The following is a 21,485-nucleotide window of genomic DNA, read 5'->3' on the forward strand; positions in this document are numbered from 1 at the left end:
TGAATTAGGGTTATTGACTGCTGAAGTTTGAATGAGGACTGGTTTGAGTCTTGAAATCAGAAAAAGACTTGATTTAGTTTCTCTTTTTCATTGTACTTCCTACCATTTGGGAGCAATGGCCTCTCCAATTCAGTGGTACATATTAGGAAAAGAAGAGAAAAACTCATGTATAAAGAGGTGTCCAAAAGAGTTTTATTAAAGCACATTTTCTATGTCTGACCAAGGCTTTTGATGGACTAATGAGAGGAAGTAGAGAATGACCATAGTCTTGCAAATTAGTGTCCAGATTAAGTGTGGCAGCTTTGGAGAAGGCTTCCCAGCTTTTCATTTTTGTATAGAAAAAGTCCTGTCTCTGAAATCTGTTTGGTGGGTGCTCCCTTTTTTCTCTGAGGTTTCAGCATGATGATTTAAAGGGACCAAAATGTTATCAGTTCCCTTCCATTCCATGTTTACAGTTTGGGATCTCTGACTACTGAAACTGGTTGAGGAGACGAGAATCATAGGATTAGAATGGTCCTTCTATCTTTCTCTTCACCCCCTTAAAGTGGGCTAATAAGGAGAATGTATCCTATCTTTTCAATGATCCCAGGTACTATGGGGCTATTTGGAAGCAGTTGGACACTTAGCTGTGAAGTTATAATTGGGGAGGCAAGGGAGACTTTCACAGCTGCTTTTAGAAATCAAAGTAGAAGAAAGCAGGAACACAGTCACAGAGGTATATAGGATAGTAACTAAGTAATGTCATAAGCCTTCTCATGTTTGGGATAAAAGTTTTAAATTGCTATTGGCTATTGCCAGTTAGATGTTGGTTTGTTTTCTCAAGTTAGAATAAAAAATATGATGCAGTTACTTATAGAATTTTACCTTGGAATTCTGAATACAAATGCTAATATATTCATAACAAATATAAGTGCTAATTAATATTCAGTAGGGAAGCACAGAATAAAACTTCAGTACCGAAAGGTCCCAGCATAGGGCAAATGGCCTCAGTGATAGTGGTATATTGTTTATATGCAAATATAAATTAATTAAAATTCTCTAGGGGAAGGATTGCACTTTAAGCTACAGAATTCTAAGAAGCAAACATACCTGTATCTGTATTATAAGAAGGATCATAAGGACCATAAACCAGCCACTAGGGAATAAATTTTGTCAGCCATGATTTAGTAGACTGCACAATACTGGGTAAAAGGTGATTTTTTTTCTTTGTATATGTGATAAATCAGTGTTCAAACTAGGGAAGGGAAAAGAGAGCTCCTATATATAAAACTTGTCTTTCCAAATGAGATTTATTGAAAGATATTCTTTATAGGCTACTGAGGTCTGAGGAGGATTGGATTTGGGGCATATTTCAAGTCTTTAATCCTGTCACTTGAGTTGGGTCTTCAGTTGATATCTAATGGCCACTTATAGGTGTAATGGAAGGTAGTGGGATATTGATGATGTTAGGCATAAATGGGGGAATATAGGAAGGGCTGCTCAAACAGACTAATCAATGAGGCTAGAGACAGAGGGTACTGGGAGGAGATAGGGAGGGTCCTTCAGGCAGGGGCTGTCTCTGTGATACAAGAAGAATTGAGTCAATCAGAAATAATATGGGTTTGGCTGAAAGGTTTCGTTGTCAATTTCTAAGATCCCTTGAGGGAGGAGACAAGAGGCTCCTCCCTGCCAGTGAAACTGAATCTACAGGAAGTCTCGGCTAGCTACTTCCTGCCCAAGATGGATGCCTGGGTTTGCCCTCAAGAAATAAAAGGAAAGTTATTCCTTCCCTCTTCAGCCTTTGCCCTAATATCAAGTACAATGATTCACTAGAGGCTTTTGTGTAGATATCAAAGGGGATTTATTGATGCCAGGGGTAAGCAGAGGGAAAGGGGTTTGAGGGTTTTGTAACTGCTGCTAGGGAGAAAGCTGGTGCGGGGGGAAGGTCACAGGAGAGAGGGTCAGACTGAGAGAGACTGGCTCCCTCAATCAGAGAAGGTTTCACTGCCCTGAGGTAAAACTATTTTATCAGATCACTAGATAAGGGGATGGCTTGATTTAGTTTGTCCTTCCTGCCTACAGAAGCTAAAACCCAGAATGTTTAACCACCAAACCACCCTTCCTCCCAGGGCCCAATGGAGAAATCCAGGGAAAATAGCAGGATGTAATGGAGAGGTCAGGGAGAGGTCTAGAAAGAACAGACAAGGTCCAAAATGCCCCAAAGGCAAAAGGCCTTTCAGTTGGAACTCCAGGGATATTTATAGCCTAGCTCTAAAGGTTTTCCCTTGAGCCCAGCCCCCAAGCTGGTTCAACATTCTAAACCTTTCTAATTGACAGGCTTCTACAGTTGGTTTGCAAAAGCAAAAGCTTTTCATAACTATCAAATTACCAAAAAGCTTCTTTACTGAATTAGGAAAAACTATAACAAATTTCATTTGGAATAACAAAAGATCAAGAATATCAAAGGAAATAATGAAAAAAAATGCGAAGGAAGGGGGCCTAGCAGTACCATATATTAAACTATACTATAAAGCAGCGGTAATCAAAACAATATGCTACTGGCTAAGAGATAGAAGGGAGGATCAGTGGAATAGACTTGGGGTTAATGATGTCAGCAAGACAGTGTATGATAAACCCAAAGAGCCCAACTTTTGGGACATGAATCCACTATTTGACAAAAACTGCTGGGAAATTTGGAAAACAATATGGGAGAGATTAGGTTTAGATCAACATCTCACACCCTACACCAAGATAAATTCAGAATGGGTGAATGACTTGAATATAAAGAGGGAAACTATAAATAAGTTAAGTGAACACAGAATAGTATACTTGTCAGATCTCTGGGAAAAGAAAGTCTTTAAAACCAAGCAAGAGTTAGAGAAAATTACAAAATATAAATTAAATGATTTTGATTATATCAAGCTAAAAAGCTTTTGTACAAACAAAAACAATGTAGTCAAAATCAGAAGGGAAACAACAAATTGGGAAAAAATCTTTATAACAAAAAACTCTGACAGGGGTCTAATTACTCAAATATACAAGGAATTAAAGCAATTGTATAAAAAATCAAGCCATTCCCCAATTGAAAAATGGGCAAGAGACATGAATAGGCAATTCTCAGGTAAAGAAATCAAAAGTATCAATAAACACATAAGAAAGTGTTCAAAATCTCTAATAATTAGAGAAATGCAAATCAAAACAACTCTGAGGTACCACCTCACACCTAGCAGATTGGCTAAAATGAAAGAAGGGGAGAGTAATGAATGCTGGAGGGGATGTGGCCAAACTGGGACATTAATGCATTGCTGGTGGAGTTGTGAACTGATCCAACCATTCTGGCTGGCAATTTGGAACTATGGTCAAAGGGCTATAAAAGAATGCCTGCCCTTTGATCCAGCCATACCATTGTTGGGTTTGTACCCCAAAGAGATCATAGATAAACAGATTTGTACGAAAATATTTATAACTGCGCTTTTTGTGGTGGCAAAGAACTGGGAACGGAGGGTATGTCCTTCAATTGGGGAATGACTGAACAAATTGTGGTATGTGCTGGTGATGGAATACTATTGTGCTAAAAGGAATAATAAACTGGAGGAATTCCATGTGAATTGGAAAGACCTCCAGGAACTGATGCAGAGTGAAAGGAGCAGAGCCAGAAGAACACTATACACAGAGACTGATATACTGTGGTAAAATCGAATGTAATGGACTTCTATACCAGCAGCAATGCAGTGACACAAGACAGCTCTGAGAGATTTATGGTAAAGAACGCTACCCACATTCAGAGGAAGGACTGCAGGAGAGGAAACAGAAGATAAACAATTGCTTGAATGCATGGGTTGAGGCGGACATGATTGGGGATGTGGACTCGAAACTACCACACCAGTGCAACTATCAACAATTTGGAAATAGGCCCTGAACAAGGACACATGTTACAACCAGTGGAAATGTGTGTCGGCCATGGGTGAGGGGGAGAGTGGGGGTGAAGGGGAAAGTAGGGGCATGAAGCATGTAAACAGGTTAAAAATGAATATTAATAAATGTTTTAAAAAAAAAAAAGCAAAAGCTTTTGCTGCAACCCTGCATTACATAGGGAAGCTGACAGGAATCCAGGAAGGATAGTAAATATGTTGGGTGAACAGAATGAGAGTCCAAGGAGATCTGAGATTATAGAACATTGGGGACAAACATAAGTTGGAATTGAATAGAGATAAGAGTAAGTTCCACATGTAGATTTTAAGAGAAGTGAGGGTGAATAGATGTAGAAGTGAATAGAAGTAAGGGTGGCTATATATCAGTGTATATGAAAAGAACTTGGAGTTTTTAGTGAATTGTTTTAGATCAAAAGATTGGAAATATAGTTTCCAGAATGGGAAGGATGATAACCTCATTTATGTACTATGCTATAGTTGGACTATCTAGAATTTTGTCTTTTCAATTCTAGGGACCTGAATTAAGCATTTCAGGAAGGAAACCAACAAACTAGAATTTATACTCCAAAAGGTGACCATGATGTGAATTTACTTGGAACCAAAGCATATAATGATGACTTTCAAGAACTGAGGATGTTTAATTGATAAATAAGAAAATTTAGAGGGAATATGATAGGTTGGCTTCAGATTTTGAAACCAGTTGTGTGGGAGGTTTATTAGAGTTATTTTACTTGGCCTCAGGAGTCAGAATTAGTACCATTTGCTGGAACTTAAAAAGAGACAGATTTTGGCCCCAGATGAGGAAAAACTTCATAGTATTTATTGCTGACTAAAAATGGAATGGGTTGCCTTAGTGATCAATCAGTAAATCAACAAATATTTTTTAAGTGCCTACTATGTATCAGGCACTGAGATAGGTGCTGATATAAAGACCAAAAGATGAAAGTGTCCCTACTCTTAAGGAATATTACATTTGGTTTCTGGGGACCACATATGTACAGAGTAAATGTGGGTGTACAATAGAGATATAAAAACATACTAGGTTTTTAAAAACAGTGCAGTTGGGGAAGGAAGGCATAGGTAGTTGGGGATTCTGAAAAGATTTTCTGAGAAGATGGTGCTTGACGTTAGGCATGAAAAAATGTGAGATTCTATGAGGAGGGAATGCATTTCAGTCATGGAGGAGAGCCAGTGGAAAGTCACAGAGACTGTTAGGAACAGGGGGAAGGCTACTTTGACTGGACTGTGGTACAGTGTAAGGATGTGAGAAGAGAAGTAGTGTATAATGATATTATAAAGATTGACTGGAATCAGGTTCTTAAGGACCTTGATAGCCCAATAGAAGAAGTTTATATTTTATTCTAGATGCAATAGGGAGCCCTGGAGTTTATTAAATAGATATTCTTTTATTATATTTTATTTTGTGAAGATTGTGTTTTTTCCTTGGTAGAGAAAACATAAATAAAATTTTTCTTCTTGACACAGTTAGACTTGTGTTAAAGAAAAGTCATTTTGGCAGCTATGTGGACGATGGATTGGATTGGAGGGAGGCAAGTCAGGGAGACCAATTAGGAAGCCAATACTTTAGTCTTGGCGAGAGAAGATGAGGGCCTGAACTAATGTGGTGGCCGTGTGGGTAGCAAAAAGAAGACATGTGAAAGATAATGTTGTAGGAAGAATTGAGGAAAATACTGATTTTACGAATTTAAGAGACTGGAAGAATGGTGGTGCCCTTTATAAAAAAGAGAAATTTGGTGGAGTAGGTTTTTGGGGAATGATAATAAGGTGTTTGGTTTTTTTTGTTTGTTTGTTTGTTTTTTTGGTGCTTAATGAATTTGAATTCTCCTTTAATATATAGTGAGGTTCTAGCTACTGAAAATCTTTAAATAGAAATTGTATGATCTACTTGTCAGGACATTTTAGAAGTTATTAATATTTCAAGTATAGGCTGACCTTTGAGTATGACTTGGAGTAGGGAAACTTGCAGACCCTTCAAGCTCTTAGAGTATGATTTTAAGTTCTTAGGATTGGGTGACATTTTTTTTTAATCCTCAGGAAATTGTATGATCATAGGATCATATAGATTTGGAAGGGACTGTAGAAGAATTAGTTAGACAAATTCCCTTAGTTTGTTTTATTTTATTATTTAAAAATCCTTAACTTCATCTTTGACTAAATACTGTCTGCTGATTCCAAGGCAGAAGAGAGATAAAGGTTAGGGATAGGGGTTAAGCTATTTGCCCAGGGTGATACAGGAAGTGTCGCTGGGGCCATATTTGGATCCCGGCCTTTCCACCTCTAGGCCTGGCTTTCAATCCACTGAGCCACCTAGCTCCACCCACCCCCTCAATTTATGATGAGGTTCAGTGAGGTAAAAGGCATGCCCAACTTCACACAAGTGATAAAGGCAGAAAAGTCAGAGCCAGGTTCTCAGCTTCCAAACCTAACACAATTTTCCATGAGAATGAATACTTAGCAGTAATATTTGCTTAATAATTGTTCTTAATTTTTTTAGGATATCTTTATTTTGTCAGTAAACTATAATAAGTTGAAAAGCTCCAAAAATCCTAAGAAAGATTTATCTTCAATGTTTATAGTCAATCTTTAAAAAAAAATACTCCTAGGGTATGGTTTTTAAAAGTGACATCTATGGCTTATCTACAATTTTAATAATCCCTCCATGAAGGTTAACATTTGTGACCAAACAAGAGTTAGATAGATAGATAGATAGATAGATAGATAGATAGATAGAGGGTAAGATGTACATTGAATGATATTGATTATGTTAAATTAAAAAGTTTTTGTACAAACAAAAATGTAACCAAGATGAGAAAGGAAACAACAAATTGGGAATTTTTTTTTCTCTGACAAGGTCTCATTTCTCAAATTTATAGAGAACTAAGTCAAATCTATAAGAATACAAATTATTCCCCAGTTGACAAAGGGTCAAAAGATATAAAGAAACAGTTTTCAAATGAAGAACTCAAAGCTATCAATAATCATTTGAAAAAAATATTTTAAATCATGCTAGATTAGACAAATGCAAATTAAAACAATGCTGAGGTACTACCTCACACCAATCAGATTGACCAGAATGTCAGTAAATGAAACTGATAAATATTGGAGGAGATGCAGCGGAATTGTGAACTGATCAAACTATTTTGCAGGACAATTTGGAACTATGACCAAAGGGTCATAAAATTGTGCATACCCTTTGATTCTGTAATACTACTATGAGGTTTATATACCAAAGAGATAATAAAAAAGGGGAAAGGACCTACTTGTACAAAAATATTTATAGTAGCTCTTTTTATAGTGGCAAAGAATTGGAAATTGGGGGGATGTCAGTGGGGGAATGGCTGAATAAATTGTGATGAAAGGTTGGTGACAGAGTACTATTGTGTTATAAAAAATGATAAGCAGGATGATTTCAGAAAAAAACTAGAAAGATCTACATGAATTGATGCAGAATGAATCAATAAGCAAAACTGGGAGAACATTGTACATAGTAACAGCATTAAGATGATCATCTTTGAAAACTTGGCTACTCTCAGCAGTGCAGTGATCTGGGACAATTTTAAGGGAATTTTTTTCCTTTCTTTCCTTTTTATTTTTTGGATTTAAATGTTTATTTAAAAAACATTTTTCCATGTTTACATGATTCATTTTATTTCCCTCCCCCCTCCCAAAGCCAACAAGCAATTCCACTGGGTTTTACAAATGTTATCACTTGATACCTATTTCCATATTATTCATTTTTGCTATAGAGAGATCTTTTAAAGCCTAAATCCCAAATCACATACCATGTATACATGCAATAAGTGATGTCATATGTTTTTCTTTTGCATTTCTACTCTCATAGTTCTTTCTCTCAATGTGGATAGCATTTTTTCACATAAGAATTATGAAGGGGGAATGCTGTCCACTTCTGGAGAAAGAACTGTTGGAGTTGGATAGATGCAGGTCAAAGCATGCTATTCTTTCACATCAGTATATTTATGGTTTTATTTGGGAGTTTTGGTTTTGAGTGTTGCACTTACAGCAGTGACCAATATGGAAGGGTATTTCGTATGATAATACATGTATGGGCCAGATCAAATTGCTTACCATCCCTGTGTTGGGGGAGGGAAAGGAGGGAGAGAAATGGTTTGGATCTTATAATTTTGGAAAACCTATGTTGAAAATTTCTATTACATGTAATTGGGAAGATAAAATATATTTGAATAAGAAAAACAATGTTCATCATTTAAGGGAATAAATTAATTAGAGATGGGTTTCTGATAAACCTGGGGAGTATAGTTTGATGCAGAGTGAAGAATAATCAGGAGAATTTTTTATACAAGAATAACCACACAGTAAAAACAAAAGAAAACACTTTGAAAGGTTTAAGCACATTCATCAATCTTTCACTTTTTTTTTTTTTAACCCTTGTACTTCGGTGTATTGTCTCACTGGTGGAAGATTGGTAAGGGTGGGCAATGGGGGTCAAGTGACTTGCCCAGGGTCACACAGCTGGGAAGTGGCTGAGGCCGGGTTTGAACCTAGGACCTCCTGTCTCTAGGCCTGACTCTCACTCCACTGAGCTACCCAGCTGCCCCTGATCTTTCACTTTTTGACATGGGCTACCATCTGGGTTTATTTTGATCAATTATGTTTATTTGTAACAGGTTTTTTCCCCCTTTTCAATTAATTGAGGGGTAAAGGTTTTGGGAACAGGGATACCAAAAAATATATGGCCATTTAAACATTTTTTAGAATGCATAGAAGAGAATAAAAGGATGTTCAGAAAGAAGCATTCTACACAGAAAGTCATGTGTAGGATTTATTACATATTTAAAAAAAGACAAGAGGTGTGAAATGGAGATTCATGATTTTAACTGTATTTGAGTCTTCTTTTCTATGTATGGGATATGGCCTTTTTTTTTTTTTAAATTTGTTTACAATGAAAAAGAAAATAAAATACCTGAAGAGCATTCTTCTACACGGAGAGTAGTATACTGTTGTGGAAAAGACCAATCAGCAAAGCGTTGTGAGACCAAGGTTTTAGTCCTAGTCCATTTAAACTAGTTGAGTGACCTTGGCAAGCCACTTAATCTCTCTTGACCAAAGTTTTCATAGCTTCAATATATGAAGGCTTGGTCAGTGGAATTTGAGGTTCCTTTTAGCTCTAACATTTTAATCACTTTTAACAGTATATAACAGAATAGAGAAAATAAAATATCTCTTGTACAGGGTTGTATTATGATTTATTTATTGAACACTAGGTGGTGGTCTTGTAAGGCAAGAAGGCATATTTGAAGTCTTTTTTTTTTTTTTAAACGAAAGCCAGATTTAGATGAAAATGAATAACAGTACATAATTTACCCAGTTAAGGTAAATTATATGCTACAATGGAAATATTCACTATTTTCCCCAAACTACCATCCACTATCACTTGATAATTTAGACTTTTAGGTTCTTTGAAATGCTTTCAATTTATATCTGTCATTAGTAGTTTCTAGTTGTTATGATAATAGGTAAATCTCTTATCTAGAATTTTTAAAATAATCTACATGTTTTTAAGCTGTTCTTATGTATCACAAACAGAGCAGGTTGGCATATGGAGCCTAGTCAGAGGCAGAACTCAAGGTATAGGCATAGTGTTGAATTATACCTTTTTAGGCATTTGGAAAAGAATTGCAGATTATGCTTTTATTATTTCATCCACTTAAAGAAACATAGGTGAATAAAAGCACTGTTGGTAACATCTTCTTTGGGTACCATGGCTGATGAAAAATACATACAAACTGGAAAAAATTTGTTTAATATTTTAATCTCTGCTTCATGGCTTTTGTCAAAAATCTGCACCTTCTGTCTTATAATCATTACTAAATATCAGTTCTAAGGCAGCAGAGGAGAAAGGGCTAGGCAGTTAGAGTTAACTGACTTGCCCAGGGTCACATAGCTAGGAAGTGACTGAGGTCGTATTTGAATCCTGGACCTCCCTGTTCTAGGGCCTATTCTCTATCCACTGAGCCCCTTATATGGTTAAAAATTTTAAGCCCAGTTATTATTAGCCTGTTAATTAGAAATCCATTTAATAGATTTATTCAACATAGAACTATGACTAAGACTTTTATTGAATTTTAAAAATAATACTGAATAAATATAAAACTATTCCCTTTTGTTTGTATAGGAAAATACTGATAGTACCTCACTTTTATATAAACGCTTTATTTGCAGTTACAAAATCCATCTATACATTTTCCTATTTAAATTTTTGACTGACCTGTAAAGTAGGTAGTTTAAATGTCATAATCCTCATTTTATAGAAAGTAGATGTGAGGACTTGAATACCAGTCATGTTCTCTTGCACTATACCTGGTGGCCTGACTTGGGAAGTTACATTCATACACTTCTTTATAGGAGGGAATCATTGTTCTTTTGGATAGTTCTTATCATTAAGTTTTTTTCTTTATATCAAATTTAAATTTGCTTCTTTGCAAATTGTATTTGTTCCATGTAGTTCTGTCTTTCCAGGCCAAACACAATAATTCCATTCTCTCTTTCCTATGATGTGGATAAAGACTAGGTCTGTAATGCCATTGGTGTAGGGTATTTCTTCTTCCAGTAGAGGCGAATGCCTTTTTTGCAGCCATCATTCAACTATGAAAATCAGACTTAGTAAATAATTTTATCTCATTCTTTAGCTCCTTAATACTATATTTAAAATGTGTTATCTTTTCCCCAAACCTGTCCATCCTAAGAACTTTTCTATTACTCTTTTAAAAATTTGTTTTATTTTTTTAATTAACAGGCATTTATCTTCTCTTTCTTCCACCTACTCTCATTGAAAAAGAAAACAAAAGAACAGCATAATCCTTATAACCCCATTTTTGAAGATTTCTGATGAAGTATTCATTATTCCCTTACCTTCATATAAAAATCTGGAGAACTACTGTTGTAGATTATTTTGTAAAAGGAGGAAATATCATTACCATTAGATAGAACGGATAGGAAAATTGTTTATTAAGTGAATTTTACATAGTTGTAACCGCATATTTTATCTTCTTTATTGTATTGGTGTGGGAAGGATCACACAATTTCCTGAAACTTTAAGCTTTTACTATTTATATTTCCTTTGATTTTTGCAGTTGAATGATGATCCATGCAGTTGTCTAAGATATAAACATCTGTTTTCTAGGTTCTGCTGTGATACTTTAATATTGCTACAATTAATTATATGTGACTTTTATACTTTGATTTTTTTCTTATGAATTGTCCTCTTAAAAAAAAAAAAAGTCAGCATTCCCTCAGCTTAACCACTGAGTGAGCTGATTATTTTCAGTTTTGTGAATGACTGCTGTAATTCCTTCTTTACTTAGTTAAGAAGTAAAAGTTTTTAGGAAAGCTATATTTTCTTGAGTAATTTGTTGATTTATTCAGGTTAAGTTTTATATGAATAATATTTGTCAGTTGGATTGCTAGAATATGTATGATATGAATATGATTACTAAGGCTGCCACCATACTGTTTTGTGAGCTGCTCTTGCAAGTAATTGTTTTATGAATGCAAAGTGTTTATAGTAATAGGCCCAATTGTTTGCATCATTTTGAAATCTTCATGTGTCTAAAATTTTTCTGAAAGAATGATGTGTTATATTTAATATGAACTATTTGTTATGTGTTATGTTTCTCGATAGTTTGCAATAATAGTAGTTATTTTCACTGTTTAGGAAATTTATGAATATTTGAAGTCTATTGACCTCAGTGTTTAGAGTTTCTGGTTTCATTTGTGTGAGTGGGTATTTACCCTTCAACTAGAGGACATCTACATATAGTCTTATTATTAGACTATCCTCATTAAGAATTATGGTTAAAAAACTCTGTTCCTTACTCTTCCAACTTTTAGTGACAAGATTCTTCTGACTTACCTGGGCTGATTCTTGGAGAGCAGACATGCAGAAAAAACCAGACGTTTTTTAGCTTTGTTAAAGTCCACTACAGCTTGCCTTCTGCTGACAAAGTGTTTAAAGACCTACAGTCACTTCAGCTTGTAATAATTAAAATGGGTTTGACAAATATAAGACTTAAAAAAAGTTGTGGTCGCCATTTATAAAAATTAACTCAAGTCATGAGACTGTTAGTAGCTTTAGTAGCTTTATTACAGCAAATAATGATAGTAAGAGGAGGGAAATGTAGGAAGGAGTTAGAAAATATTGTTTAGCTAAAAATGCCCTAAGCCCAGGTCTGAGTGCCTCCAGACAGCAAATGTGAATCTGAATGTGAATCTCACCAGCTCACAAGATTGTCTCCAGCCAGGTGTTTCAGCAACCAAAGACAAATGCCAAAGAGGTTGAGTGCAAAGGGCAGTCTTTCACGGCAAGGAGGCAAGAGACTCACCGGAGTAAGCATTTCTCTTCAGCCTGATTCTCCAATGCAGAAAGCTGAATCTTCACCAGAATTCAAAGTCCAAATCAGGAAGGTGAAATCCAAAGCTGCAAAAGATGCTGAGCTGTTCAAGGGCTCGATCCACCAAGGAGCTGAAAGACTGTAAAGAACCCTCAGGGTCACAAAGGCTCCAACTTAAGTGCAGTTTTCTCCACCCACCAGCTCTCCTCATCACATCTCAGGAATCAATCACAGTCTCCCAATTTGCCTAGCACTGTGGAGGGTGGGGAGCTGGGAGGGCAGGCAGTGCTTGTGGTCTTTTAGGGTATGAACTTCCAAAGTACAACTTGTGTCATTTGTCTGTATTGTCTGTATAGTCAATTGAACACTGCAAATGATAAAGAACTTTATTCTCATTAGGCAACTCATTCCATTTTCAACACCAAATATTAAGCTGAAATCTACCTCTGGTTTCTGCCCATTGATCCTATTTCTTCCTTCTCTAAACCCACAAAATATTTTTAATTGTTCTTTCACATAGCAACTTTTTAAGTATTTGTGATTAGCTGTCATGTCCTTTCTCTATTCCAGGATAAGCATTTCTAGTTTTTTTCAGCCATTTTTCATGTGATTAGGCTTTGAGTCCCTGCATCATCTTGATTACCTTTTTTTTTTCTTTTCTGGATGGATACTAGCTCCTTGACATTATATTTAAAATAGGTTTTTATCTTTCCCCCAAACTTGCCCCTCCTAAGAACTTTTCTATTACTGTCTTAAACTTTTATTTTATTTTTTTAATTAATAGGCATTTATTTTCTCTTCCTTCTATACACTTCTATTGAAAAGGAAAACAAAAGAACAGTAAAATCCTTGTAACAAATATGCATGGTCAAGCTGAAAAAAATTTTCATGTTCCCCATATCCATAGATGTATGTCTCATTTTACATCATGAATCCATCACCTTTCTGTCAAAATATGAGTCTAATGCTTTATCATAGGTTTTCTGGAATCATGACTTTCCCTATTATTATCATAGACACCAGAATCCTTCTAGTCACTCTGGTTGACAACCTTGATGTCATCCTTAATCATACTCATCTAGTTACCAAACTTTGTTATTTCTTTCTCTATATCATATTTGGGGTAAATATTCTTCTATTCTCTTACAGATCCACCACCCTACTTCAGATCCTCATCACCTCTTTCTTAACTTGGCCATTTCAATAGCCTCCAACTTAGGTTCCTTGCCTCAAATTTCTTCCAAATATATCTTCTGTATAGTTAATAAGGCAGTTTTCCTAAATGGTTTCCTTACTCAGTACTTATGACTGAATTACTTCCAGGATCCGAAATAAACTCATATCTTTGAGGAATTTATTGATCTCTTTTTTAAAATTTGCTTCCTTGCTATCTTTTTTTGGGAATATTATAGATTTGGAGTTAAGTAAAAGAGATTAGTACCTAAGAATAGAATGAGAGATACTGTCTCAGGGTCTTAGGCCCAGCTTAGAACTTGGAGCCAGAGTTCCTCCTGGAATTCTGAGGTAGTGATAAAGTTTGATTTACCAACTGTCAGGATCTCTGGGTCCTGAACTAGGCTCTTGAGGCTAGTAGTTTTCTGGCTTTCTGGGAATTTCCTTGGAAATACCAGATTGACAGTTTGGAGAGAAAGTGACAGCTTGAAAGTGACTGGAGGAAAAGATTAACAAAAAGAAGAAAGAGGACTTTTTCTTTTATCTCTGTGAGCCTACAAAGTGAAGACAAGGCTTTTGGGTCTACCTTAGGCTGGGAAGCCAGCTCTCGCCAACCAGGCCCAACCCTGACTAGGCTGGCAATGGAGTGGTGAACTGGAAGGATACTTGGAGACAGTACTTTTAGAATTATATATATATACATATATATATACACACACACATATATATATATATATATACACACACACATATATATATACACACACATATATATATACACACACACATATATATATATACACACATATATATATATATATACATATACATATATATATATATATATATATATATAAGGATATTAGAAATAGTGTATGTAGAATATATTTTTGGGTTTTAGAATAGTTAAAGAGAGAGTGCAAGCCTGGGAATCAGGTAGAAGTGACTTCGTGAGAAGTCTTGACTTGGGAGTGGGTTAAGTTAGTACCCCTTTAGCATTAGGGACCTTTCCCACTAAATCTTTTTGCTATCCTTATACCTTTTAAACCTTAAAGTTATTAAATAGAGCTTTAGTTTACATCTGTCTCCAAGACTTGTTACTGTCAGCCAGTTTTACTAGGCCCAATCCTAGTAAGCCCAACTGTTCCTCAGCTCTTAACAACTTCAACTGAAAGACAGCTGGCCCTTACTAACAATAAAGCAGAGACTAAAAGATACTGAGTTTCAAAATATACCTTACACTTTTTCACTTTTTTTTGCTTTCTTATCAGAAATTCTGAATTTACCAAACACTAAATACAATGGATATTCCTGTAAACATGTTAGAGGAATATACATAAAACCCCAGTTCTCCATTACATTCAAGTATGTAATGATTTCAACCTATAGATTTCAATTGTGTCCACTTATCAGTAATAGTTCTTCTTGACCTTCCTTCTGTTCTTTGCATTAAAAAAAGGTTCTTGTAACCTACTTTTCTTTTTCTTTACTCCACCCCCCCACTTCTGCATGCTATCCTAGACCCCATCTTCATTGTATTAAAATATGCTCATTTCTTTTTACTGAACATGCATTGTTAAACAAAACAAACTCATATTGACTACATCTGAAAATGTATCTTACTCTACATCTAGAGTCCATGCTTCTATCAAAGGAGTGGGTGGCATCATCAGTCTTCTTTTATCATGGCAAGTTATTTCATTGATCAGAGTTCTTGAGTCTTATTTAAAAAGGATATAAATATAATAAAATCTAACCAACATCCTCTGCCCTGAAATGGGTATGCTGCTTGACGTGGAATATCCCGTTGTCTCGTACTACAGGGAGATCTTGAAGCAGAAATAAATTAATCGGGATGTCACTTTTACTCTGGGCTTTTAGTTCTTTCTCTGCCCTAGTGCCCTCAGAAACCTTAATATCATTATCCATCTTTGTATCATTTGAATGCTGTGACAACTAAAGCCATTGTCCAGAAATCTATTTTGTTTAATATATATTTCCATGTTATCCATCTGTATTTGCATCATTAATTTAAGTTCTAACTCTACACCACCAGTTAATCATCACCTTAATAGCATATAACATACATTTCAGCAACCATCTCATCCTATACATCACATAACCACATAGAAGTAATACTGGTATATGTGCTACCATATCCAGTAATGTTATTCCCCATATAGGTCTTATTTTTTCAAAATCTAACAACATCTTAACATATTTAGATATACCCCAAACACCAGGTAAGGGATAAAATAAAACATCCTCCACATATAGTAAACACACAGATCCACGATTTCCTCCATAACAGCTCTTATTGGAGTTCCATTAATAGTACTATTATAATAGTAACAAGCCACAGTGTATTGGCTTATACTTTGGGTTTACAATAAGATTTTAACAATAACAATCACAAAACAAAGAAACAGGGAAGGAAAACCACCAAACATCAAAGACAATCACTAAAACCCCTTAGGAAAAAAAGTTTTAAATGTCCAGGAACCTTGTGTGAACTTTATAAGTATTTCTCAATGAACTCAGTAGTAAAGCAGTCTTTCTTGATTGGCTTAGAATGTTGAAGCCTCAGCCAACCACTGGGAGGGTGGAATAGAATGTTGGGGCCCAGTCTGTCTTCAGCCTCTGACCTGAACAGTTCTCCCTACTGAGTTAGTTTAACTGCCAAGGCTGCACTCTTTACTGAGTACTTCCTGCTTCTCTTATCTTACCATTCTGGGGTTGCCAACTTTAAAAAGGATATAAATAAAATCTATGGGGCACGAGTAGGTGTTTTGGGCAACTGCCACTCAGATCAAACTCACAAGGAAGGATAGTGTAAGGGTTAGAGTAAATCTGATAACTCTAAACTGAAGGAATGGCATTTGGAATTACTGGTCTCTGTCACAAACCAGGGAATAACACAAAGGTTAACTACTAACATTCTATGGGTTCTTTGAGATAAGAGGAAACCAACAGGAAGAAAAACAAAACAGTTTAATGTATAAAAAGGGTAAGTAGAGTGGGAGAGGTATTTTTAAGTAGGAACAGCTAACTGGTAAGAATGGAGTTCTAAGAGGGAGTTGAATATCAGTTTCTCTGCCAACCTAACTTCAGTCAGATTACAGCCTTTACTGAAGGCTAGAGGGAGAGCTGGGTATTGGGATTCTCACAACGGGTCCAGGCTGCTCCTTTGATGACTTCAGGATAACAGGAACCAACTCCTTGCACAGCTAATAATTCAATAGATACCATGTAGGGAAGAATGCCTGCAAACTGTCCATCAGAAATAGACACTTCCCACTGTCAAGGTTTGGTTTGAGAGATGTTGTCTTCAAGCTTCTCCAATCCCAAAGATCCCAAACTTATGGAGTCACTGCTGGCTGGACACCTGCTCCAAACCTCTCACACCAGCACTGACAGTTTATTCTCCACTCTACCCCTGGCTGCATTCCAAAGCTGACAGCCAGGCTCCCATCCCTAGGCACTTCTTACTCATCTTAAATTTCTATTCTATTCCCTAAATTAGTCATTACACTTACAAAGTTATTTTTCCTTGCAATAATCTTGCAGCATAAATTGTTTTTGTGGTTCAGATCACTTCACTCTGCATCAATTCATATAAAATTTCTCAGGTTTCTCTCAAGCCATCTATTTTGTCATTACTTATATAATACATTAATTCACATATCATAATTTGTTCAGCCATTCCCAAGGTAAATAGGCATTCTTTTAATTTGAAGTTCTTTGCTACTTCAAAAAAACTGCTATAATATTTTTGTATAAATGGGGTTTTATCCTCTTCAATCCTATCATCTGCAAAAGTGATATTTTTGTTTCTTCATTGCTTATGCTTATGCCTTCAGTTTCTTTTTCTTATTGATATAGTTAGCATTTGTAGTAAAATATTGATTAATAATGGTGATAATGGACAACCTTATTGAAAAGGTTTCTAGTTTATTTATCTCCATTGCAGATAATACTTATTCTTGGTTTTAGATAGATATCACATAGAGTTTTAAAAAAGTGTCATTTGTTCCTGTTGTTTAGTAGTTTTTTTTTTAAAACCCTTACCTTCTGTCTTGGAGTCAATACTGTGTATTGGCTCCAAGGCAGAAGAGTGGTAAGGGTAGGCCATGGGGGTCAAGTGACTTGCCCAGGGTCACACAGCTGGGAAGTGTCTGAGGCCAGATTTGAATCTAGGACCTCCCGTCTCTAGGCCTGGCTCTCAAGCCACTGAGCTACCCAGCTGCCCCCTCTAGTAGTTTTAATAGGAATGGATATTGTAGTTTGTCAAAAGCTCTTTGCATATCTATTGATATAATAATATAATTTTTTGTTTTTGTTATTAATATGGTCAGTTATGCTGATAGTTTTCCTAATATTGAAGCAGCCTTCCATTCCTAGTATAAATTCTTCCTGGTCAGAAATTGATCTGTAGTTTTTTTCTCAGTATTTGCTTTCCCTGACTTAAGTTTCAAATTCATATTTGTGTCATAGAAGGAATTTGGAAAGACTCTTACTTACTTTTTAATACAGTATCTATAGTATTAGAATTAATTGTTCTTTAAGTGTTTGGTAGAATTCTTTTGTAAATCCATTTCTCCTAGGTAGTTAATTTATGGCTTGTTCAATTTATTTTTCTAAGAGGAGGTCATTTAAGTAGAAATTCTATTTCCTCTTTTGTTAATCACATACACATGATTGATATATATGTTTCTGGGTGTGTAAATATTCATTCATTTCATTTAGCTTGTCAGTTTTGTTGGCATGAAGTTGGGTAAAATAGCTCCTTATAATTACTTCAATTCAGCTTTCATTGGTTGTGTATCTACTCTTTATAATTGATATTGGTAATCCTGCACCCAGTACTAATACAGGCAAACCCTGGAATCTCTTTCTGCCCACATTTTCATTTTTTTTTCCATCCCTTCTCCCTTCTACTGTTACATTAAAAGCCTGGTACTGCTCCTGCTACCCTGCATTCCTGCCTAGCCCCTCTCAGTGTCCTCAGACCTTTCTTGTTATTTTCCTCAGCATCCTTGAGCTGGAAAAATGACCCACTCTTGACTTTTTCTTGGCTTTTCTGCTCAGAATTAGTTTTAGCTTATTTTCTATGATGGTTGTAGAAGAGGTTTTAGGAATGCTTTGCTAATTGTAATCTCTCAATCCACCACCTTGACTGCCTCCTGTATATATCTGTTAATATACTTTATCTCTCCCCATTAGAATGTAATTTCCTTTAGGCAGAGATTGTTTGTGCTTTTTCTTTAAAACTGCCTGGCACATAGTAAGGATTTGATAAATAATTGTTAATTCTTTGGTATCTAAATATATATTCTAAATATGATCTTACGTGTGTACAGTATGAGACTGGACCTTCCTTTGTTCAGTATTTCATTCTTCTATAATGCAGTCTAAGTTTATATTACCATTTTCGATTGCTTCTTTGCAATTAATGCCTGTTATACCATCTTTAATTTTTGAATCCAAGTACAAGAATATTTTATATTACTTTCAGCTATCAAATTGGGCTTCTCATTCCACCCTGTTCTGATCTTGTGGGATCTGATATATTAGTTATCCTCCCTAGTCTGGTATCATCTATACATTTGATAAGCATGCTGTTTATGTCTTCATCCATTAGTTATAACAAATGTTGATTAAAACTGAACCAAGGGGCTCTCAGCTCTTCTCCCAAGCTCGCTGCCAGAATTCTCTGCTGCAGTTGCATCCTTTAAACAAGATGGTGAAGGTCGGAGTCAACGGATTTGGCCGTATTGGACGCCTGGTGACCAGGGCAGCATTCAGCTGCAAAGAAGTAGAAATTGTGGCCATCAATGACCCCTTCATTGACCTCTCCCACATGGTTTACATGTTCCAATATGATTCCACCCATGGCAAGTTCAAGAGCACTGTAAAGGCAGAGAATGGAAAGCTGGTGATCAATGGAAAATCCATTACCATCTTCCAGGAGCGGGATCCCGCCAACATTAAATGGGGAGATGCTGGAGCCGAGTACGTTGTGGAATCCACTGGAGTCTTTACCACCATGGAAAAGGCTGGGGCTCACTTGAAGGGTGGAGCCAAGCGAATCATTATCTCTGCCCCTTCTGCTGATGCCCCAATGTTCATGATGGGGGTGAACCATGAGAAATATGACAATTCCCTCAAGATTGTCAGTAACGCCTCCTGCACTACCAACTGCTTGGCCCCTTTGGCCAAGGTCATTCATGACAACTTCGGCATTGTGGAAGGACTCATGACCACAGTCCATGCCATTACCGCTACCCAGAAGACAGTAGATGGCCCCTCTGGCAAGCTGTGGCGGGATGGGTGTGGGGCCGCCCAGAATATCATCCCTGCTTCCATGGGTACCGCCAAGGCTGTGGGCAAGGTCATACCTGAGCTGAACGGGAAGCTCACAGGCATGGCCTTCCGTGTTCCTACTCCCAATGTGTCTGTGGTGGATCTGATCTGCCGCCTGGAGAAAGCTGCCAAATATGACGATATTAAGAAGGTGGTGAAGCAAGCTGCAGAGGGGAACTTGAAGGGCATCTTGGGCTACACAGAGGACCAGGTGGTATCCTGTGACTTTAACAGCGACACCCAATCTTCTACCTTCGATGCTGGCGCTGGCATTGCCCTCAACGACCATTTTGTCAAGCTCATTTCTTGGTATGACAATGAGTACGGTTACAGCCACCGTGTAGTAGACCTCATGAAGTACATGGCCACCAAGGAGTAAAGTGGAAAGCCATGATGGATCTTCATCCCCAGTCAAAAAAAGAGTAGTTCCACCACTGGGGAGCCCACATCCATAATAACCTATGTCCCTGTGCTGGGGATCCCATGCCCTCTTCACATCCCTGCCCCAGGCACCCCTGTAGTGGCGGGAGGAACATAGTCCCATCTTGTGTACCATCAATAAAGTCATCACGTTCAGTGCAAAAAAAAAAAACAACATCAAAAAACTGAACCGAGGGACCAAATAACAGTGGACAGCCCTTCTTTTCTTTTAGTAGATGATAAACTATAGATTTAAATATTTTATTTTTTTAGAAAAAAAATTTTCCATGGTTATATGATTCTTGCTTTTACTTTCCCCTTCACCTCCCCCTCCCCATCCAATACACATTTCCACTGGTTATAACATGTGTGATCAATCAAGACTTATTTACATATTATTGATGCAGTGGTGTGGTTGTTTCCAGTCTACATCCCCAACTATGTCCACATCAACCCATGTGTTCAAGCAGTTGTTTTTCTTCTGTGTTTCCACTCTTGTAGTTCTTCCTCTGAATGTGGGTAGCCTTCTTTACCATAAATCCCTCAGAATTGTCCTGGGTCATTGCATTGCTGCCAGTACAGAAGTCCATTACATTTGATTTTACCACAGTGTATCAGTCTCTGGGTACAATATTCTTCTGGCTCTGCTCCTTTCACTCTGCATCAATTCCTGGAGGTCTTTGCAGTTCACATGGAATTCTTCCAGTTTATTATTCCTTTGAGCACAATAGTATTCCATCACCCGCATATACCACAATTTGTTCAGCCATTCACCAATTGAAGGGCATCCCCTTGTTTTCCAGTTTTTTGCTACCACAAAAAAACGCAGCTATAAATATTTTTGTACAAATCTGTTAGATGATAAACTATAAAAGTGGAAAGTAACTTATGTTATTAGTTATAACTACTTTTAGGTTGATATACTTAACTGTTTTTAGGGAATATACTTTGTGAGGGTGTTAAGTGTATTATTTGGTATTATTTATGTATTTGGAATGGATCTATTATACCAAAAAAAGTATTAATTAAAAAAAAGATGAAGACACTGCCTTGAATTGTGATGTTAGAGAACATTGACAATAAATTGACACTGTTCCATTAATCAGTACTCATCAGTATAGGGCTCACCAACATCTAACTAGTATCATCTAGGTTACTTTTACTTCATCTTTTTGCTATTGAAAGCATATTTGATTTGTAGTGAGAGGAACTGGGTTTGGTGTCTAGA

General features: G+C 36.5%; 2 protein-coding genes across 2 annotated transcripts in view; both read left to right on the top strand.

Moving 5' to 3' along the window:
* The window catches only part of DYM (dymeclin), a 600,877-nt gene that overhangs the window by 27,730 nt on the left and 551,662 nt on the right, over positions 1-21,485 (top strand). The gene's annotated exons all lie outside the window — the stretch shown is intronic.
* On the top strand, positions 19,215-20,342 carry LOC123237696 (glyceraldehyde-3-phosphate dehydrogenase-like). Its single transcript, XM_044664784.1, has one exon. The coding sequence runs from the start codon at positions 19,215-19,217 to the stop codon at positions 20,214-20,216; it is 1,002 nt and encodes a 333-aa protein (XP_044520719.1). The 3' UTR covers positions 20,217-20,342.

This window comes from Gracilinanus agilis, chromosome 1 (assembly GCF_016433145.1).
Source record: "Gracilinanus agilis isolate LMUSP501 chromosome 1, AgileGrace, whole genome shotgun sequence".
In the NCBI taxonomy this organism is placed as follows: Eukaryota; Metazoa; Chordata; class Mammalia; order Didelphimorphia; family Didelphidae; genus Gracilinanus; species Gracilinanus agilis.